The sequence below is a fragment of the Arvicola amphibius genome, chromosome 9 (genome assembly GCF_903992535.2).
Source record: "Arvicola amphibius chromosome 9, mArvAmp1.2, whole genome shotgun sequence".
NCBI lineage: Eukaryota > Metazoa > Chordata > Mammalia > Rodentia > Cricetidae > Arvicola > Arvicola amphibius.
Genome location: NC_052055.2, coordinates 16,259,926 through 16,283,515, shown reverse-complemented (window position 1 = coordinate 16,283,515; position 23,590 = coordinate 16,259,926). Strand labels below are relative to the sequence as shown.

Sequence of the window (23,590 nt, the reverse complement as noted above, 5' to 3'; positions counted from 1 at the left end):
ATCCACAACAACAACAAAAAAACCTTTTTGCTTCTCCTTCTTTCCCGTTTCTTCAGCACCTCTTCATTTGTCCTGGTGGCAATGGAGGTTCTGCAATGAGTTGCTGGTCTGGTTCAAGGCCTCTCTCTGGTTTCTGGTACACCATCATCACTGGATCCTCACCAGAACTCCTCTGGGGTATCCTGTGGCTGCCTCGAGTCTTGGGATCTTGCGGGTATCATTTCCCAAAACCAGTTTCTTCAGTTCCTGCTGGTCCTAGATTGGGTGGATGCTAGGGTGGATCAATCCAAGGCCCAGCTGTCGTAATAGCCAAACTGGTGGGTCCAGGCTCCTGGGTCATCCACCTTGGGCAAGTGGGTAGAGTCAGCTCCCTTACATGCATGTTCTCAGGGTAGGTTAACCCCAGCCTGTGATGGGGGTGAGGGCCATCTCTCTAGCGTTAAGGGGCCAGCTAGCTTGTTGTAGTGTTCAGTGAGAAGCAAGGTCAGCTTTCTCAGGTCCAGCTAAGGCGTGGCCGGCTCAGCATGGCCCTCTGATTTCATCTCATATGGTTCCTAGGGCCTACTGAGGTGACATGGTTCACCGACATTTTAACAAAGTAACCATAAGGTGTTGCTTAGTCTTTGTGAATCAACTCTCCCTATATAAAATGGTAAACAAAAATAAAAATGAAAATTGCAAATAAAATACTTAGAATCATTTTCACATTATAGAAATCATTACAGTAGCCCGACCCTATTTGCTGCTTCACTTCCTATCATTCCACATGCTTGGCCTCAATATGATTCACAAATTTTGGATGGAAAATCCCCAAAATAAGTAGTTAATAATTTAAAACAGTTTACCGTTCTGAGCAGTGTGATGAAATCTTGTGTGTTCTCTCCCTCCCCAACCCAGGGCATAAATAATCTCTCTGTATAGTGTATGCACACTATACATTGTCTGTCCATTGGCCGCTTGGAAGTCTTCTTGGCTGTCCAGCTGTCACTGCTTGTGTTCACGTAACTCTTGTTTCCCTCCATAAGAGCTCCAAATCACGAGGACATGGAGACAGGAAATTTGGATAAAATAAAAAGAAAGTGTACGTTACTGCCTTTATGGAAAAAGGCGAAGTCTCCGTACTCAATAGGAAAACTGGTGCAGTTGAGGTAGCTTTGGCAAGCATTGTCCTTCTGTCCACGAAACTGTAACTCCAATACTGCTTTCGTGGCTGCACCTTAAACTAAGTAGTGCAGGATAAATGCACGGACAAGACATTGCATTTGTGGATGTGTGTGGTGGGGGATGTGTGATATAATTTGGGTTGGGTATTATCTTTGGATTGGGGCATCTCTTGAGGTCTTGGAATGTAACCTTTGGAGTTGGAAGGGGACTACAGCACTGTTTTCCTGACTGCTATGTCCAGGCACCATTCAGGATTTGGTTACTTCCTCTCCTCTCTACAGGAAAACCTGCGGACACTATGGCTCACACGCTCATCCTTCTCACAGCTCATTTCCCCTTCAGTCTTACTCTATTTGTCTTCCACCTCCGTCGTGCTATTGACAAACCCAATAGATACTTTTAAGCATTTTTTTAATACTTAAATTTGCCGAGAGATTCAATGCGATTGACTGTTTTTCTCCTTTCTCTTTCTCCTATGAACATGTTTCTGACTGTTTTTAAATATCTTCCGAAAGAAATACCCTCATTGTCCCTTTTGAACTTTCTGTGCACCTGACAGGAGGTCAGTGCACCTCTCAACCCTCACATTAGAAGCCTCTACTTGCAGTAGATGGTGACTGACACAGTGGCCCGCAACTGGCCAAGGTGCAGAGCATGAGAGAGAGCAAAATGCTCAGTCCTAACGGGAACATGTGTACTGCACTCTGCCCTCCATAGCTTAGGAATCATTGCTGAAAAGGGAACCTAAAACAGTGCAAGAGCAAGACATAGTGGATGACTACAAAGAACTACAAAGAAATATTATCTTATGGCTGCAGCAGGGCAACTTGTACATCTGAACTCAAAGCCGTTTTGACAGCACACACAAAACTTGGGAAGTACAAACCAGAGCAAATCCCAGCACGGGGAGGGAAGTTACAGACGCAAATCTATCCTTAGTCACAGAGCTATTGCGATTGTTAGCTGTTAGGAGGGTAAGAGACATTCTTCTCCAAGAGACCACATATCCAAGAATATTTAGGCAATACACACTGGTCTTGAAGGATTAAAAGGAAGACACAGAGTTGGGTGAGTAGGAAAGAGGCGGGTCTGGGAAGAGTTAGGGAGATGGGTCTATCATCAAAACCCACTGTATGAAAGTCTCAGAGAACTAATAAGCATATTTAAATACACTGGATCTCAACCCAATTTTAAAATTCAGCATCTATTCTTTAAGCAACCCCACTATCCCATGATGTCCTAATCTATGTGCATGGTTTAGACAGTACTCGATAGCCAAACTTGCCCATGGAAAGTACCAGAAAGAATGTAAGTGGAAACCATCTAGGATTATGGCCCAAGCTCAGATAATACGAGATTGCAAAGTTGACACTAAAAATGTGTGAAGCTTTAGAATGTGGTCTTTAGGTGTATGTGACATCACTACTGAGAAGCAAAATCAAAGTCCTACTTGGTAACATAAGTCGTTTCTGACAAAGCCTTTTGAAGAAGAAAATGGATCGCCCAGGGCCTTTCCACCATAGTGTGTGTCTTGTCTTATGTGAGTTTGCTGAGTACCATTGAAATGAGTGAATCCTAATGAGTAGTAGATCGGAGACTTGCTTAGATGTATAATTTGGTAGCTATCACTCTTGATTAATTAATCAAATGTGCACGTGTTTTATTTCCCCCACACTTTAAGTCCTCCCTTACTCCTTTGATCCAGGTCTAAGACGTTCTTAGCATATGAGCTGAATGGTAAAAAATAATCTGATCGTTGACTGGAGATGAAAGGGAACAAGGGTAGCATGCCCTCTGGGTCAGAGTGGCAACTTGGGAGCTGAGTCCAAGACTTATTGGGCATATTCCATTAATAAAGAAAAAGAGAACCTGTCTTGTTGTTCCTCAAAGGTGGATCAGAAACTTACTACTGCCAACTGCTATGGAATAGTTGAAAAGAACAATTTGAACCCAGAGATAAGGCTTTGAGAAAGTGAAAGCAGAGGCCTTGGTTTCTTCAAGTCTGCCCGCGCCATACAGAATTGTTCTCTGAGCCAAAATGTCACCATCTCTATTAGATCAGCTGTGTCCATCAATCACCAAAACCCACCTGAAAAAAATCCAGGCTTTGTGGTATACACTAATAACCCTGGCACTGGAGAGGCAGAGACAGGCAGACCCATGGGGATTGCTAGCCATCCTGCTTAGCCTACTGGCCAGCTTAAAGCCTTTTAGAGAACTTGTCTCAAAAACCGATGTGTTTGGCTTCTGAGGAACCATACCAAAGATTGTCCTCTGATTTCCATATGCATGTGCCCTCCCTCAACCCCACCCCACCCCTGTGCATGCACACACATATATATATACACACACCCAAGCACCAGTTTCTGAATGAGTGAAAATATTTCTAATTTGCTAACTCTTCCCCTGCACATTGAGAATTTTTTAAAATACAAACCAAAAAAAAAAAAAATGAATAGGACCCCCTTTTCCTCCAGATTATCAGTGGCATTGGGGCAGGGGTGGGCTTTAAACCACTAGGGAATCTCCAAAAGGGCTTTTCTTACATTTTATAAAATTCAAGAATTTGATTTGTCTAAGCAGTGATGGCAAATGCCTGCACTCAGGAGGCAGAAGCAGGCAGATCTCTGTAAGTCTGAGGCTAGCCTGGCCTACAGAGTGAGTTCCAGGATAGCCAGAGCTATGAAGTTGAAGCCCTATCTCAAAAGGCAGAAGAAAAAGAAAAACAAAAAATTAGGTTTTTACTAATAATTGGACTTTACCAATTCCCACACCACAAATTATCAAGACAATATTTGCACAGAGATATTAAAAAAGCAAGGTCTGTGTCCTCTGTAAGCAAGTTCTCAGTTCTGAGTGGAGAGAAACCACTGTGTGTGTAGTTCCTGCTATTCGAAACCTCTGGGAGTCTTTGCGGCCAAATTCTTTGCATTCCTGAGTATTTTGTGAGCTTGGGGTTCTGAAGCATTCTTGCTTTGATCATAACTTCTCTTTGCCATTAATTCTTGGACACTCTCAGCCACACTGTTCGGAGTGTAATGAGCATGAACCTGTTGGGATAATAGGCTTTTAGTTCCTTTAATCTTGAGGCAACTTCTTTCCTTGTTGCCAATTGTAAGAAAGAATAAAGCGCATGCCTGCTAAGGCCTTTGGAAGTTGCCTCCTCCTTCCTCATTTACGTGTATGGCTCTGTGTGTTAAAGGACTTTAGTTTAAGTTTTGAGCTAATGAAATCTCCTTCACCACAATTTCAATAAAGTCTACCTCAATCGGTTCACCCTGGATAGCAGGGTACTTTAGCAAGTGTTTGTGTTTGGGGAGTTGTTTGTTTGGGAAGAAATCACATCTCACTTCCTTTTCAGACACCTTTGCCGAACTCCTCCTGGAAGAGCATGGCTGAAGCTTCTGGGTATGCAGAAGAGCGGCAGGAAAACTGCTCCATGCAGCGGTAGATGGCTGATGCCCTCGGGCACCCACGGGGTGTTAGAAGTCTTGGAAAATCATATCTTTAAGATTTTGCCAGATTTGATCCTTTTCTGTATCATAGTCTGTTTGTTCTTGGAAATTTGTTCAGAAACTTCTTGTTTGGCCAAATAGGTCTCCATTTAAAATATCTAGTAGGCCCAGGATCTCATCACCTATGTAAGTATCAGTTTGACATACGGCCCCTTTTGATTTACTGATTGCTACAAATCCTGGAATCAAAGGTGTGTGTTGGCACTGCCTGACTTCTAGTGGTTTAGCTTTGCCCTTCTGATCTTGAGGCAAACTTTATTTATTAAAACACAAATAAAATATCATTATAATCTTGGATATTTTACACACCGTGGTTGAAGTTATGAGTATTCTTTCCATGACTAGAATTCTCCCTATACATTAAAATGACAGACTATGACCAGTCCCCATCTTCAACCCAGTGCCTGGAGGCATACTGACCAGATATACACAAAAAGCAGCAATTAACTATGGATAAATTCAGTTAAGAGTCACAAGAACAACACCCATGCCCAAGAATTCCATAATTTTAAATTGTACCGAAGTATAGGAATCTGCTTTATTTCCCAAAACGAATTGCTCATAATAGGTTTGGTTATCGACAATCACAGTTTAGTCAATTATAAAATGATGGTATCGCTTCTCTCCCCACTTCATGTTGCACTAGAAAATTGACAATCTGCAGTTTTACCGATTGCATCGTATAGGTCATGAAAGGAATCCTATTGGCTTAGGACCCCCAAAGTTCTCAGCACAGAGGAGACTTATTTGCCGCAGAGGGACAGAGGACAGGGATAAGGGACAAAGGCAACAGATAGAGGAAGATGGAAAAAGGGAAGGGACCAAGGGAGAGGGGAGAAAAGGGACAAAGGAGAGGGGTAAGAGGCATTTGTCCCAGGGAGACAAAGGACTGTCTCTGGATAGAGAGGAAATAGACATGGCACATAGGAAAATATATAAACCACCATAAAGGTAAAATGGTAAACCCTGTGTTCAGATGAGGTGTTTAATTTTAATTAGGCATTCTAATTAGGTGAGCCAAAGGGGGCTTTTGATTTCTGAACTTCAATACTTTGATGGCTGGACCTTGACAGTCAGTCTCAGGAGGAGGAAGTGGTCAAATAAAGGAACAGACCTTGGTGGCTAGCTTCAGAAATGTAATCTAACGGTTCTTTAGCAAGGCAGAAGGAATCAGGGAGAAAAGAAAGGCCTGCCAGAGGTACGTTTGCCAGGCCCGTGCTGGCTGGAGTCCCTTCATGTCAGCAGGATGAATACTTGGCCCCTGTCAATATTCGTTCATGTGCAAACACAAGGATATTCTATCTTGTAAGGAAATAGTGTGGGTGGATGTATACAATGACATGGGAACTTTGTGTTCACATAAAAATGAGTGAGCCGAAATAGATGAATTAATATATTTGAACAGATGTGTCAATGTTACTCTTTGAGAAAGGGTGATGTAAATCCTCCTACAAAAATTCTTCAGCCAATTTATTTTAGTGTACTGCAGAAGAGATATTATATTATAACAACACGAGGCAAAAGCAGCATGCCTTTATATAATCTTGGCAGTTCCTTCAGTCTTGAACCTCATTATCATAGGTTTGACGTACAAAGAATCTGAAGTAAGTTTTGTTCATGAGGCTGGAAATCTGAGCTTCCATATCTTCTCCATGTCATTTCCAGTTCTCACCTCAACACGATACCACCCAAAACATATTAGAATATAGTATGTAAGGCTGGAGAGATGGCTCAGTGGTTAAGAGCACTGGCTGCTCTTCCAAAGGTCTTGAGTTCAATTCCCGGAAACCACATGGTGCCTCACAACCATCTGTAATGAGATCTGGCGCCTTCCTCTGGTGTGTAGACATACATGGAGGCAGAATGTTGTATACATAATAAATAAATAAATCTTAAAAAAGAATATAGTATGTATGATAGAGGCTGAACTTAATGAATCCTGCTGTTATCCTAAACACAGCAGTTTATTTAGCTGTTCTTCATGGAAGCTTCAAGCTTTCCTGCACAAGGATTTTGATTTTGACTTCATTATCCCACTGCTTCCAGACACCTGTCCTTGACTCTTCCTGTGGGCTTTACAAGCCAAGATGCTAGACCCCATGTAACATACTCACTCCATCCATGAATAAATTACCCATGATTGAGATGTCACAATGATTGAGATGTTGATTACTACACATGCTTTCCATCTCTGCTCTTGTGACTCATGAACACAATTTAAATTAATTGGTCATGTTGCACACTCTTTAGGTTTGAGACTGTTGTGGTACTGGACATCATTTTGATGATGTTTGGCATGGCAAGGACAGTTCTTTCTCTGGCGTCTCCTTCCCTTAAGAGCTTGCTATTGATTCCCCAGCTCAGGATTTGACTTCTCAATTATAGGCATCAAAACATAGAACAAGGGAAGTGGGTGCAAATTAGATGAAGTGTATTTTAATTTTTTATCAGAGCTTATTGAATTACCCAAACATTCAAATACAGACTGTCATCTGTTGGCGTTACAGTGAAACACATCCTTATGTTATAGAAAGGTTTATGTATACAGGACCAATGGAAAATGGCTATTCTTCAATCTCCATTCAAAATTATATAATAGATGCTTTCCCTCATATATGAAAGGATTATGCTGTAGTATGAAGGCATAATAATCGGAAGGCAATACAATGAATAGTTTTACCGTTAAAAGCATTTCTTTTAACTTTTAAAGTTATGTGCATGTATGTATATCAGTGTGTGGGACTGTGAACAGGTGAGAGTGGGTGCCCAGGGAGTCCAGATAAAGGTGTCAGACTGCTTAGGGTTGGAGTTACAGGCAATTGTTAGCCACATGTTGTGGGTGCTGGGAACTTAGCTATGGTTCCTCTGAAAGAGCTGCATGGGGTCTTAGCCACTGAGCTTTCTCTTCAGACCCCAATGATTTGACTTTTATCTTTTGAAACTCATATTTTATGTAATTAAATATAGATTCTCTATTTATAATATATCTCTCAAAATATTCTTTGTTTGACTCATGTATCTCATAACGCATGTAGTTAGTAGTAATGTCCAAGTCTTGTGGCATTCATATAGTATGTCTAGCTAGTACTTCTCTAAATACCTCACCATAATTCCTCTTTAGTTGTCATGGTTCTCTATGAGAGTAAATGATAAGGATACAAGAGATAAAGAATATTTAAATTATCCCCATAGTGCGGCTAGGAAGGGTCACAGTCACTAAGAACATTTAGATAGTCATGATGCTAGATTGAGAGTTTGAAATTTTGAGCAACGCTGTCACACAGGCGTCACCCTAAATGAAACCACACTGCCACCTTCTCAGCAACACCTGCAAAAATACAGTCCCTCTGTAGACCGCTGTGAGTGACGCTGCTCACTTAATTTCTCCCTGCCCAATACACACCCTGTCCCCTTGCAGGCATGCCATCTAGGGATCTATTAGCTTGGTCCTGCAGAATAGTAGCTTTCTTTTCTCTCAAGAGCACTGACTTTGTTAATGTCTTTCATTTCTTGAGCTGCAGAATTTTCAATGGGGAAAAATGGCAGTAAAACTTCCTGCCTTTTGTAAGTCTCATATTTTAAGGATCAAATGAGGAAGGAAGTGCAAAGGCTTTGACAAAACAGAAAACACATCGCAATGGTATGTTTTCAGCTGGGTATGGTGATGCACACCTGTTACCCAGCACCCAGGAGGCTGAGGCAGGAAGACTGAGAGTTCAAGGACAGCCTTGGTTATATACTGATGCTTTAACTTGAAAAAAAGAGAAAAAGGTGTGTATGTTCATATAATTATGATCAAATATGTAATGTCTTAGGAGGTTCTTCCAGGCAAGGTTTCAGGATGGGTTTTATTCGTTGAAGCTGTCATCGACTCTTAGAAGTGTTTTCCAAACAAAAATGAGTTATTGAGAGAACTGTTAGCATTATAGCATTTGTAATAGAAAGGATAGCATTTGCCATATGTTCAAAATATTCATACTTCAGGGACACAGAGCAGTTGTGAACATGGATCCAAAAGGAGCCGCCCTAGGCTGTGTTTGCTCTTGGCTGCCTCTCTCGTCTCTCAGTCATTTCTTCAGCTCTTTCTTTTCCTCTGTGTGTTTCTGGGTGTTCCCATTCTCTGAGATCTTGGCTGGCATTTGGCATAGTGCCCTGGTTTGTAATTGTATCAAACTGATCAGCTTTCAAAATACCCTCTGTCACATCCTCAAAAGGGACTCTAACTAGTTTAATAACCTGGTAAATGTCAAAGGTTTAACAAATTTCTCCTGTTGAGCTGAACTGAATAAGGCATCCACAAGAGACCTGACTTTGATGTCATCATTTCCCAATGACACCTGGCACAATTAGAACTTTCCCCAGAGATGGAAATCGAAAGTTCACAATTTGGCTAGCAGACGTTTGTAGGTCTAAAAAAATCTAGGTTAGATATTGATTAATTGTCAACACTTAAGAATACAGAGTTATAAAGTTGCAGCTGTCTGACTTCTGTTCAAATGTCAGAATACTGGCTGGCAGCGATGCTGGGTCCTGCGTGGCAGCAACAGCAGTCGCTAATGAAGAGCTGGTTCCTTCAAAGGGCAGGCTGTGCTTAGTGGCTAAGGGGCCTCAGCCCTTCAAGTTCATCTATTTATGCCGTCTCCCTGGACTCTGTAGGACATGGGTTTGTGACTCTTGGTGAATTCACCGAACGAATGTCAGTAAATCCCATCTCTCACCCAGTTAGTCACGGGGTGACGTCATGAGCAGATGGCTTAAGGAGAACATATGCCGCCGATCCGCTTCTCTTAGCTCACTAACGGCTTTGCCAGCATTTTAAACAATTGCGTCGTGTGTCACAACCTGTGAGTGGAGCATCAGTTTAGAAGGAGATAAGCTGGAGATTTGTTCAACTGTTTATTTTCAAATGCCAGACGAGAACGGCTTCGAGGTTTGATCTGCAGCTCGAGATAGCATGCTGCCAACTCGGTAACTGAGGAGTCTGTACACATTCCAAATGCTGTGCCTGGCATAGCCCTGTGATGTCAAAATAGCAGAAAGGGCGTCTCCAGCAACGTTAACTTACAGAGCGTGAAAGGCCTCCCGTGTGAAATCTCTCCATGAGTGACATAGTCTTTGGAAGGGGGCAGGGCCTTGGAGAGGGTTGCACTTTAACACTTTTATAGAGGTTTCTGAAGGCTTCCCCCGACCCCTATTCTCTTTGCTGAAGGTGAGAAATGTCTCCTTGAACACATTTATGAAAAAAGACGGAGCCATTAAAATAAGGGGCAATTTCACAAAAGGACTATATAACACATGCTCTTTAGGAATAACCCTCCCATTTCCCTTTGGAGTTCTAGAGTCTTCCTTCATTAAGTCAGAGGGTTAAATAGAAGAAAGATACAAAGATCCCCAAGAATGTCCCAAGCAAACATTACGTAGAAAATTGTCACAATTGACACAGAAGAAGATGGCGGATAAGGGATTCTTACGTCATTTTTAGCAAGGCAGTGTAATTAGGGAGGCAGAGATGGATAGAACTGCTGGGAGGCCTAGGAGAAGAGTGACTGTGTAAGGTGAGGGAAGTTAATGTTTCTTCTTGACAAACTCACAGACAAAATACATGGTAAGATGACACTCTGTGTCATTCCACCTGCCCGAGCTCAGCATCTCCACACAGTCCTCATGGCCATAAGGGTCGCTAGGCTCCCCCTCCTTCCAGTTGCTGTAGTTCTGCAGTGGGCTGTTGTCCGTGAACACGTGCTGTCCCTCCCTCTCAAGGTCATTCACTCCAATAAACACTCGGAAGAAGCCACTCTTGGCGACATAGTCTGCAATAAGTGTGTTAACAGCCTCGTCCTTAGGCATGGCTAGCATCCCTCCCCGGATCCTGCAGTGGGTCAGGGATTCCCTGTAGTTCTTCTCCTCCTGCACAATGTAGTAAAATTTCTCTTCAGTTTCTCGGATCCCTGCTATAACTGAAGGGAAGAGAGGAAGAATATCATAATCAAGGCAAGAAGAAGCGAGTATCTAATGGCAGATCTTAATGCAATTGCTCAGCTTCAAGAGCTGCTTTTGCAAGTCATACGAGGTAGTCACTCAACTCATTTCTTCTGTGCCATTCTGTTTATCAAATGAAAACAAAAGTCTACCATTTTGTCCTCTGTCTCCTTCCTCATTAGCTTCCCATACATCTGTCCAATAGCAACTCTGGTAACAAAGTTCAATTAACATGAGTTACTACCTGGAGCAGCTCACCATTTTTTTTCAACCTAGTTTATGTTTCAGGTATATTTTGTCCCCCTTTCTTCTACATCCACACCTTTCATGTCTGGGAAGACCCTGATGATCATTTAGATCTCAGAGAAAACAAATTTCCTACATAAAGTTTTTTCAATGCCCCCTGCTGGACATGGAGTCTTCTATGTTTCCATTGTCCCTTCCAATCTCATTTCTTGTATACCACTCAGAACATTCTACTCAGCTTGCTTGTCTATATCTTCCCTCGAACTGTGGATGTCTTGAGGTCGGTGCCCATGTCTGATACTCTTCAATCCAGTGCCTAGAACAGTCTAAGAAATGACAAATGCTTATTAAAAGTAAATTCAATGTACAACCTAAGAATGATAAGGTTTTTCCACTTTAGGTCAAGTTTCTAGGATATGGACACGCATAATGACTGAGATCATCCTCATGGCTGTAAGTGAAAATTAGCTACTGACTGAGTTTCAAGATACAATCAGGTATTGAAAATCATCTTCAACTCATAATATGATCTTTGTGCTTTTGGCTTCATTTTGGGATCTTTAACTTCACCAAGAAATCTGTGGCCACTGAAATGTTGGTTCTGATGTGTTCAAGATACTTCTGACACTCTAAATCACGAAAGATATAGAATTTTATTTTTAAATATGCATATGTGTGTGTGTGTGTGTGTGTGTATGTATGTGTGTGTGTGTGTACAGGCCATACTTTGTGTGGGTGCCCATGGAAATCAGGAGATGGTGTCAGGTCCTCTGGAAGGAGAGTTACAGGCAGTTGTAAACTGCTTGACCTGAGGGCTAGGTACTGAAATTGGATCCTCTGAAAGCACAGTACAACTGCTGAGCCATCTCTCCAGCCCAATACAGAATCTTATGTATAATTTACAACTAGAACTTAAAACCAATTAAGTTGCTTAGTTAAGCTTTAGTGTTTCCTAGACCTCTGTCATTACATGTTGACTTTGAACACACGATGGCATTCGTGTGCTTCTGTTAATGTGCAACACATTCATCTAGATTACACTAAGTGAAAGTCCAGCCAGCTGAAATCAGTCATAGTAGTCTTTGCATCAGTTTCTTCAATAAAACTCAGCAAAGGCCTTTCCAAGTTGAAGACTTTACTGCTTTTTAATGTAGAAAAAAATGGACAAGGGACAAGAAAAATGACTGAGTTGAAAAATTTATAGAGATACATAAAACCTGTACTGAATGTATTATTGGAAGAGGAGTCAAGAAAACTCTTCTCTGCTACCAGTATCCATATGTATGCATTCTCCAAGCTTTGTCTGCCTCACAGCACTTGCAACATAATAATGAAAAATACTAAATGCTATATTTTCAGTGGTTATGTGCTGTCACAAGTACTCTAGGAAGTAGCCATTGCTGCTGTTCATCTTTTCTGAGATGCTGTTTCTCTTTGGCTCTTGTCTCCTATTGATGCAATTTTAGGATATATATTAATTATATTGCACTATAAATTTTTATCTCTGATCAAGATATTTATATTATTTTGCATTTTGAGGCTATTGTTCTCATTTGCTGCATATTTGATTTTTTTCATATGAAGCCTTAGTCTTTAAGCTCTAGAGGTATTAAGAATTACAGGTTAATAGTCACCTATGTTTGTTATACTTAGACTGGTCAGGTTCTTTAGATGCATAGAGATTGTATCCTGCATAGACAGGGTATCTTCAAACACTTCGAAGAACTGTAGAATATGGTATTTAAATAACTTAGGATTCTGTTGACATGAGACACAATTGCTCCTGGCAGCATGATCTATTCCTGAGAGAATGTTGGCCACCGAAGATATTTAACTTGGAGCTTGTTTTCATCTTGGCAAAACTGGCCTTTGGGCAAAGACCTGCCCCTGCCTCAACTACTGACAAAATGTATGGTGTCCAAACTGGATAAAGAGGATACAAGCAAAAGGACTGCCAAACCTTGCCAAGACAGAGTAAGACAGTTTTTCAAATTTTCCTGCCTCTGAAAATGGTCTGTCAGATACTCTAGGCCTTAGCCAAAATTGATTGCCCCAACATTGCAAATGAGATTTTTGGGGATTGCCCAGGTAGCCAGTAGTCTCTAATTTTTTGTACCATTTGGAAGTTGTTTGAATGCATTTCCTGTTTACTGCGGTAATATTATTTTCCTTCTCAGGTCTTTGATGGGGTTGAAGACTAGATAGTCATAGTTACTTTCCTATCATGATTTAGCCAAGCCATTTTTAATATAATGCTTAAATTCCTTAGGATAGGATAACTATTGAAACATTTAGCATGTTTCATGTTTGGTATTGTTCATGCTGGTTATAATTCAACCTTTTATGTATGTTTTTGCCTCTTCTTTTCCATGGATATTTGTTCTTATTATATATAGTTTCATATTAGCCTTAGACCTCTCTTATTAGACAAAAGGGGGAGGTGATGTGGGAACTCCATCAGCCAATAGCCTATAAGATACTGGCCCACTTTGGGCATGGTCTCATTTACTATAAGTGTAGATGAAAAATGTGTGTGGGCCTTTCTTTTTTAGCTGAATTTGGTTCCAGTTCCTAGCACATGCAGAGGACTGTAGATTGCTACCCTTACTGTGAGTTTATCCACAAGTAAACACCCCTTCGTTATACTCAACTCAAGACTAAAATTTCCCTAACCTTCACGCTGATAAGATACATGTTCCACTACCATCTAAATACTGTTCTACATAGCAAAACAAAAACAAAAACAAACAAACAAAAAAACCAACCAAGCAAGCAAGCAAACAAACAAAAACAAAAAACCCCAAACCTTGGAAATCTTCTAGCTTTGGAGTTTGAAGGCTATATAAGCCCTAATTTTTCCTATGTTTAATGCAATTTTCTCAAACCCCATTTTATGGAAATAGCCCTGTCAGACAGGAAAATTAAGCTTGTTTAATTTGACCAAATAATTTAATGAATGGTCTTTACTCTTATTTGATGCGATTGACACCCTCTTTTAACAAAGATCCTTTTCCCACCAATATAACACACAGACAAGTTTGAATATGTGCAGTGAAGTAAAAAAAAAGTACTGGAATTTGAGAGGATAATCAATATTTTGAGAGGCTTTTGAATTGTGATGCTTGCTTGAGTCAGGTATTTCCTGCTAAGGAATGCAGTGTTGAAAGACCAGATTGAAAAAAAAAATAGGAAACAGAGCAAAGAGACAACTATGTTTACCATTCTTGATGAACTTCATAGATGTCTTGAGACGAGCGACACTAATATCCAGTTGTCCGACCACTTTCCGGTATCTTCCACAGTCGCAGATGGTGCCTTGTGAGGGACAAGAGCTGTGAATTCACACTGAAGCACATGGAGACCCCACTGGAGACAACTTTTCCTCTCTTCTCAGTGTTTCTGTGTTTGCTAGCATTTTCCAGTTCGCTTGACAAAGCACCAAATGCTTAACTCTTCACCTAAAAACAAGGCTTCTACTTTATCTTTAAAAATTCATAAAGTATCTTAAAAATTTTGAAATGAGTTTTAAAAACCAACTTTAAACGAGAGTTTCACAAGGAATGAATGAGACCAGCCTCTGTGCGTTGTGCACACACGGCGGGCCATTTGCCATTTTTTTGTTGAGTACAGAAATGGTCGGCTCAGCTTCAGAAGAAATTTTTTTGCAGCGTCCTTTAGAACATATTTGCAGCCAGGCCTCTCGCCTGCTACTGCATTATTCACGAGCTCGCACAGCTCTCCCAAGATAGAAGAAACTTTTCATGATTCAACCACATGTTAATTCTGATTATCCACGTAAAGTAAAGCTGTCAGGTTTCAAAGGCTACATTTAAATACTCTGAAGAGATGCAGTTTCAGTTTTAAAAGGCAGCTGTCTAGTTGATGGAGTAACTATTATTTTAACGTGTTATGCAGCTGCCTTTGTTCACCCAGTTTTCTAACTACATTGTGTTTGAGCGAGGAGGAGCAGAGTCCAAGAAAATGGTGGTCAACTGAAATGACTCTCTCTTTTATTTCTGTTTAATGGGTGCTGCGTGTAGTTTTCTGTTTCTTTATTTCTTGGCAGGACGAGAAGTTAAACTAATCTTATTAGCCAAGTGGAGAAATAGCTCGTTCTTTAATTGATCCATGTATGCAGATAAGCACAAGTAATATAAGACAATTCTCTGGGTCTTCACTAGCTCACTGTAAACAGACACAACTGAAATTTTCCCCAGACAACCTACTTTACTTCCTCATATCAAACATCAAAAGCTGAGTTCTGTTCCAGCTCATTCAGAGCAAGCTCTGTATCCAGGTAGCCTAAAGAATAAGCATAGGAGGTCACTCACAGGCTAGTGTTTGGTTCAGATTCTCGGGACACAAGGCATGGCTTCTGATGCAGGTTCTGGCGTGGACTTTTCCTTTGGTCACAGACGCTGAGCCCTACTCCCTGATATGCTGGGCTTGCCTCTCACCACGAACATGACAAGGATGGAATGTGCCCTCATTTCCTTCCCTGGGGTTTGGAAAGTCACCAGTGGGAAGACAGGAAAGTTCTCTTTCTCAAAGTCCTCTATCCCATAGAAACAAGGTTGAATGCATGGAAAAGGGTTCTGTTTTCTTTCTTTCTTTTTTTTTTTTTTTTTTAAAAAAAAAACAGTGTAGTTTTGAGCTGGGTACATTTGAAGTGGTGTCATAAATCAACAAGGAGCATGCCATTCTTACCTGCCTTGCCTTTTTCTCCAGGAATGCCGAGCAGACCCTTTTCCCCTTTGTCACCTAAAGAAAAACAGCAAAAAAAAAAAAAAAAAAAAAAAGCACAATAAATAAGCAGCGAGGGGTCTGAAGTTGACAAAGCACCCGAGTCTCTAAACCCAGAGGAAACGGCCTTCATCCAGATGCCATTTTCGTCATCTCCAACTGATATCCTTTGGCTTTGTGTAACTGATTTGCTTTGGGTTGTTCACGGGCACAGACAATCAGGTGAGCCACAAGACTGATTGATCAATTAAGATTGATCACTGAAATTCTTGCAGGATATGTAAAGAACCTTTGAGTTTGTGGTGCCCGTCTCACCCGCTAACATGGCCTTTGCCTTAGCAACAAGGCCAATATAATGTGCAGCCTAGTTTTGTTTGTTTTTTTTTTTTTTTCGAGACAGGGTTTCTCTGCAGCTTTGGAGCCTGTCCTGGAACTAGCTCTTGTAGACCAGGCTGGCCTCGAACTCACAGAGATCCACCTGCCTCTGCCTCCCGAGTGCTGGGATTAAAGGCATGCGCCACCACCGCCCGGCCGGCAACTGTATTTTCAAAGTTAAAACTAGGCTGCACAAGGCAGTGGTGGTGCACGCCTTTAATCCCAGCACTCGGGAGGCAGAGGCAGGCGGATCTCTGTGAGTTCGAGACCAGCCTGGTCTACAAGAGCTAGCTCCAGGACAGGCTCTAAAAAAGCTGCAGAGAAACCCTGTCTTGAAAAACCAAAAAAAAAAAAAAAAAAAAAAAAAAAAAGAAAATACAGTTGCCTTGCAAATCTGTATTCATGAGTTACCACACTGAGCTGCCTGTAGTCACTATTTTCCAAGCCATTCTATGTGACTTTGACCTTGGTTTAAAAAAGAAAAAGCACAATTTTTTTTCAGATAAATTCCACAAATATTTGCTGTTTACTTTGTGCAAGACTAATGGCTAGGCACTTGGAGAAAATGCACAGAAGGACAAGATTAAACCACCGACTTCAAAGCATTTGCAGTTTTTAGTCAAGAAGCGACACATGCAAGTATCTGCCCTGCAAAGTCATTTCACATTAGACTGAAATGTCAACTCTGGTAATTTTTCTTTCTGTTCTTCTTCCCAGGGGACCATTATCTTACTCATTCAGAGGCTTCCAAAAAAATAATTCTCAAAGAAGTAGGCTTTTTGAAACAGAGAGAAAGAAACAAAAAAATATAATGCTTTCTTTTAAACTTCAAAATAACTCCTGAAGTCCACATCAGACGCAGTAATTGACAGGAAAAACCTTTTGATTTACGAGAGAAAATGTTTGGCTGAGGTTCTTGAGGATCAAAAGAGAAGACATTGAGAGGAGTGAAATAAAGTTTCATGCCTCAGTGGTGATCTGGCAGTATAAGAAAAAAATTATGAAGGATAAACTGAAGGTCACCCAGGCTTAAGGAGTAGGAGTAGAAGTCCTACATGGATAAGAAGTATGGGAAGACAGGAGGCTGGGTGTTCAATCCAATAGGACAAAGTAAAAGACAATGACATTCTGCTTGATGCCATCCTTCACAAGGCCACTCTAAAGCTCAGGGGGTCCCTTACGTCACTCGCTCCAAGAATGTCAACCATTATTCTCACCACTTGGATGCTTCTCACTAAGAGCCTCTTATATGTTGAAGAAAGTACGTTCATTAGGATCCCATGGTTTTTCCAAACCTTTCTAAACTGATCTGTGCAGACATGCTCTTCCCAGTGATATCAGACATCGAGGTGCTTGCCTAACAGAAGGAAAGAAGCTCTTGCCCTCCCGAGTGCTGTTTAAGTGTGAAAGCAGAAGTCTCAGAACTTGCAGGGAGACAGTGCTGAACTCTGTGATCACATAGCATGACAAGTCTGAGAGAGATAACCTCAAAGAAAGATAGCATACTTAAGAGGGAGTGAGAACAGATAGGGCAGTAGGAGTAGGAAAGACGGGTCCTGTGCGTGCAAGCCTGGCTATCAGCAGTTTCAGCAGCAGTAGATAAAAGAGCTTGGGCAACAAAGAGCGGGTGAGAAACCGGCGTGAGAAGATGTCAACTACCTTCTGAGGAAGCTTGCTCACATCTTAGCTGTTTTCTAAAGATTCCACTATTCCCTCGAAAATCACTTAGAGAAGAGAAAAAGATAGTGAGACTATGTTAGTAGAGGAATGGGAGCATTCATTTGCTGAACATAAAGAAGTTGCCCACCATTCTGCATACTCCATGGGTATTATATTAAATCCCACAAGGTGGGTATACTGATTGTCTTTAATTTTACAGCTGAAGGAACTGGGGTTCATGGAGGCAAATGAAATGCTCGGCGGTTTGAATGGCAGTGTTGATATCCCAATCCAACTATTTCTGACTCCTTAGTTCATAACACCTCACAGGTAATTTGACCCATGTTTTGATGAAGGAAAGTGAAAATGTTATCAAAGTGAAGGAAGCCAGGTACAAAGACCCCATGATCTCACTTAAAATAAGAAACTGAACAAAAGTCAGGCTTGTAGATGTAGACAGTGGGATAGTGATTAGCAGCTGCTGGAGAGGGTAGGATCAAGAAGTTGGGGAAGGCTGGTCCAGGAGGATGAAGTTAGCATTAGTAGGAGCAAGCACCGGTGTTCTGTTGCACGACCAGCTGATTGTTGTTGTGAGTAACGTATTCTCTCCGTCCAAATGGCTAGAGGAGATCTTGACTGTTTCACCGCAAAAGAAACAGTAAGTGCTGAAGGTGACAGACATGTTATGTGCATATGTATCAAAGTATCATATCACCCCCTTAATTCCGTATAATGGCAGGTAAAAATAAAACAAGAAAAAATTCTGAAAGACAATAGCAGTCTTTGTCATAAAAATATTCAGTTAAAAGATCATGAATATGTATTTATGAGATTCAAAGGTACCATCAGTTAGCACAAAACTTGTATGAATGTGCATTTAATACTTCAATGTCTTATAATTTACATTTTGTTTGCACTCAAATCTCTTTCAAATTGATATGGGTTAAACGTGGATTCTAATTCTGCTATAGTGCCTCTTCTGAGTAAGTCTTATAGCAGACATAAAATAAATACAGAGAACAACAATCTCCTCTAACTGGCTGTTTTGATTTCCATAGTCCCCTGAGATCAATCAAAGCCCCAAATTATTAAATGAAAACTTCAGAAATAAACAATTTATGAGTTTTAAATTATACACATTCTGAGTAGCATAAAATAATCTCATTTTATTTTCCAGAATGAATCTTGCATTTACATTATATCCACTCTGTATATGCTATGCAACCATTAGCTAATTGTTACCTCAGTAATCAGATGGACTGCCACATTAAAATATTTTTAAATAAGCATTATGATCCTTTGTTACAATGCCTGTATATTTGTCTCTCTTAGCTCATGTGTGGCAACACATCTTCTTATATCCCCACAAGAAGGACCCCCTTCCAGTGCGATATTTTTTAGATAAAATTAATTTGAGATAAATTTGAGATATTTTGGAGATTAAAGATATTTTGAGAAAAAAATAGAGCCAACATTCACACAAACTTTCTCAGAAAATATTGCAACCATCTTTCCCAATGAAATTAGTGTTGTTAATCTCTTATTATTTCACAATATTTATATATTAAATTCCATCATAAGAATGTATGAATTGGGAACAAATTCATAGTAAATAAAGGCTCTGGGTTATTATTTTCAGCTTCAGCATCCATTGCAAGTTTTGGCTGTTTCTGTCAGGAAGAAGAGTGATGGGCTTTTAAGGAAATAAAAAGAGAACAAAAAGACAGACACTGCGATGTACTAACATTTAAAAATAAACCAAAAGCCTCGTAGGTGGTAAGAACATGAAAGACCCCTGTGGATTGCAGCAGTAAAGACAGCATGGATGCACCCATCTGGCCTGATCGTCATGTGGGAAGTGGCTTCTTAAGTCGATATGTGCCTTTTCTTTTAGGAAACTGTAGCCCCGTGACTGCTTTTTTGGTGTTTGGACATGAAGTCCTTTCCTTTTGCAACAAATTGAGAGACAAAGCGCTGGAAGTCCAAGGGTTCGAATTCTGACCCTGCTGCGTTTTGGACAGGCTCTTGAATTTCCATAAGTCTGCATTTCTTCATCTCCTAAATGGGAATAATGGTACCTAATACGATGAAGTCATTAAGGGAGTAAATGAAGCCATCCCATTTTATAATGGAATCTACACTGGCTTCCGCTCAGCGGATGCTGAGCCAACCTAAGCCACAGGTCAGCAAAATGCTGCAAGCTGTGTCCTTAGCTCACTTCCAGAGGATTTGGGTTTAGAATATCTATCTTTCTAAAACTAATTATGATTTCAAGTCACCCACAAAACTTTATTTGGGCCTGCGAATGGGAATATGTCTTTAACAAGTGTCTTGAGTAAAGAATTGGAGGTCACATTCAGAGGAACAAAAGAAATCAGAATGCTTTCAGTGGGAAAGGATTATTGGTCTTAAGTAAAAACATTTATTTTGCCATGAGATTGGATTTACCTACACTAAATCATTCTTATTTCTTATCCCGAAAATGAAATATTGACATCTGGAAAGCTACCTTAACCATGCAGGTGACAGCATTAAGGTCAGCCTAGAAAGAAAGTTGACATTAATCCAAGTCAATGAAAAACTTCACAGGGCCAGGGCCAAATGAGGACAATACATTTCCAAGTGCTGATTGAAAATGAAATTAACCCAGGTGAGCCAAAACACTGTGTCTCCATTTTTCTTAAGACTTGCTCGTAAATTTTGATAGCACATCTTTATAGGGGAAGAAAATCTCAGCAGCCAGTGGTGGAACTGCTTGTGTAGTAAAGTGGTCCTTAAGGGAATAAAGAGTAGAAAAGCAGTAAAAAATCGTATGTTTTATCATTCGGTTTTTACCCACTTCTATGTATACCTGTGAATACCTATGTGTGGGTAAACGTGTGTGTTTCTGGGTCTGAAACCCAGACTTTGTGTTTACTAGGCAAGCTTGCTATCATTGAGCTATATCCACAGCCCAGTTTTCTGTATTCTTGATACAACAAATTACTAGAAAGTTTTTACTATGTTGTAGGCATAAATGTAAAATTCTAGTCCTCAGGTGGTTTATAGATGTACACACACAGAGAAACTTTGTGGGTGTATGTGTATTTATGTGTGTAAGTATGGTGTACGTACACCTGTTTGTGTGGCTATGTACGCCTGTGTATGTGTGTGCTTTCAGAAGCCAGAAGTGGACACTGTGTGTCCTGTTCTATCATTCTTTGCCATATTCCTTTCAGACTGGGAATTCTTCACTAGACCTCCTGTTTCCGCTTTCCCTTCTCCTCGACATGATGCTATGATTATAGGTCCCAATCATGACGCCGTCTTTGAAAATTGGACTTCAGGATTTGAACCCTGGTCCTGAGCTTCTCCAGCAAGTGGTATCAGCTACCATGTTATCTTTCCAGCATCTTGTTTGTATGCTTCAAGTCAAGACACCCAGTAAGTATTCATGTTTTACCCCCAGAAAGCAATTCTCGGGGGCGAATAAGAAGATACAGCCTGGGAGTGAGTGCAGTGATGGAGGTGCACTCTGAACACTGCACACCTGAGGGTGAAGGGGAAATTGATCGGAAGAAGGAAAGCTTCCTTAGCACATCATTTCCAAACTTGATCATCAAACATTTCTGGAGGTCCATCCTCTTTGGGGTGTCATACCGAAGATCCGTCACTTTGCCTTCTCACCATCATTTATGGCTGGGTTTCTTATATTGTAGGTGGTGACCACATTTGGGGTTACAAATGTAGGTGTCATACAAAACTTGACAAGAGAAAAAGGTGAAGGGGCGTGGTCAGTCGGCAATTGGGATTAACCAAACTAGCTTTACTATAAAATACTCAGCTTTAATAAAAGGAGGAAAAGCGAAAAACTTACAAAGCCAGAGTTCCAGCGAAGCACAGGAAACAAACAAACAAACAAACAAAAAAAAAGCGAAAACAATAGCACACCGATGTTTTAGAGGTATTTGCCCCCCACCCCCGGGGACATGCCCCTCAAACAAGGGGATTTGTTAGCTCCCCCATCAAAAAGGTTTCCGAAAATGCCAAAAGCAAAAGCTACTACAGTCAGATAAAGAATCTGATGTGTTTGTGGCAGTGCTCACCCATATTGCACCCCGTGACTTCACTGAAGCCTTGATTCTGAGCACACAGCAGGTACACTCTGCATAGTGTGTTGTCCTATTACACAGTAGGGTCGAACACTGAAACACCTTGTTTCAGACTCAAAATGACTGCATGTTATGGGTTTTAGTGTTTTTATTTTATATAAAAAGTTATATAACATAATGTTTCAGGTGTGGAAAACAAAGAGCACATTTTCCTATTGTCATTCCTTAGCATGTAAATATCAACAGCATAGCTTTTGCTTGTATAGTGTTAGAAGGTTTGATATTTAAAATTACTGTTTGAATTGTTGACTTGAGTTTCACAAAATATCATTAAGTGAAGTTTGGTTTGGAATTTGGGCAGAATTCTCAACAATTTCTGAAATGACCCTAGATATAGTCTGCCATTTGTACTATATATTTATGCAAAATAGCAAGCACCTTTACACACTGAGCCAACTCAGTGGCTCAATTATTATTTTTAAAACATAAATATCCAACTAACCCAGTACTATTTAGTGTTAGGTTGCAGGTTTTCCATTGAAAATCTGTATCAACCTTGCATAAACCATTTGAATGTTTTTGGATTCTATTCATTTCCATTGGTTTGTTTATTTTAATATTAAATCAACACTATAATTTTACAGTAAGTATTTTAATTTAGTGACTGTGTCTTCCAACACTTTTTTTATTATAAGACTGTCTTGAATATTCTTAATACTTTTCATTTACACATACATTTTGCATTGGTTTACTGGTTTTCAAAAGAATATTATTGAGATTTTGATCAAAAAGCTATTGAATACAAATATCATATCTCCAGGCACTGACATATAAATAATACAGAGTTTTATAATCTGTGTAGTATTTTGCTTCTATTTCCTCAGGTACCCTTTAATTTCATTACCATCGTATTATGATTGTTATGAAGAGTTTATGTAAGTTTTACTAGATTTATTTCTAAGTACACAATAATTTGATGCTATGATAAATAGTATTATTTTAATTTCATAATTTATCATACAGAAATTAAACTGATATTTTATTTGTCTTCCTAAAAATCTTATCTATACACATAGCTTATCTTCAGCTTATTAGAATTTTCTGGTTATACAATAAATCATCTTCCTATAGTGAATCACAGTCTGTTCTACTCTTGTGTTTTCTGGCTCTTTTTCTTGAATTTGTGCTCTTGCTAGAAGCTCAAGAGAAATGTTGGTTAGAGTTGATGCTAGGGGCCTATACTAATCTTGCTACCAATCTCAAGAGAGACATTTTCATTTTTTTATTATTGAACATTTTTAAATAATCTTTTTCTTGTTGATATTGTCTTTTTGACCAAAGTATTTTCTTGTATTCTTGGTTTACTATGTTAAAAAAGCACAAATTAGTAAATATCTAATTAAATGATTTTCTGGAGTTTTAATTAAAAAATATGGAATACTTTCCTGGACTTCCATTCTTTAGCAATCCTTCAAAAACAACTGATTCTGAGCAACTCTCTATTTACATATCAGACTCTTGGCGCTTCTTTCCTCTGGACATAGGGCGCTGTATTTGAACTGGCAAATATCCTAGGAAGAAAGTCATACAGGATGCTCAACTTTAGTGGGACCCTTCTGCTCTAGAGCATGGCGGTCATGCTGCTATTAATTTGGGCAGTTTTTTTCACACCTTCAAATGTATGTATGTTTATTTTTTAAGTCTAGTCCATCATAATTTTCAGAATGTAACCTGATGCAGGCTGTAAAGTCTTGCCCGGGATTTTTGTTTCATTATTAATTATATTAGTGTGCTTCCATCCTTGCAACTTGTTATTGC

The 23,590-nt window shown here is 40.0% G+C and overlaps 1 protein-coding gene across 3 annotated transcripts in view; it reads right to left on the bottom strand.

Moving 5' to 3' along the window:
• Window positions 1-7,099: 7,099 nt before the first annotated feature.
• The window catches only part of Colec10 (collectin subfamily member 10), a 39,862-nt gene continuing 23,371 nt past the window's right edge, over window positions 7,100-23,590 (bottom strand). Inside the window, exons 4-7 of one of the 3 annotated variants that reach the window (XR_005286841.2) lie at window positions 15,612-15,665; window positions 14,124-14,219; window positions 8,916-10,636; window positions 7,100-8,852 (exon numbers count right to left, since the gene is read on the bottom strand). Coding sequence is in view for 2 of the 3 variants with exons in the window: in XM_038342287.2 (XP_038198215.1) it covers window positions 10,245-10,636; window positions 14,124-14,219; window positions 15,612-15,665 (542 nt within the window). In the remaining variant the exon portion in view is untranslated. Of the gene's footprint in view, window positions 10,637-14,123; window positions 14,220-15,611; window positions 15,666-23,590 lie in introns of all 3 variants that reach the window. The other 2 variants (XM_038342287.2, XM_038342288.2) reach the window with 2 other exon arrangements.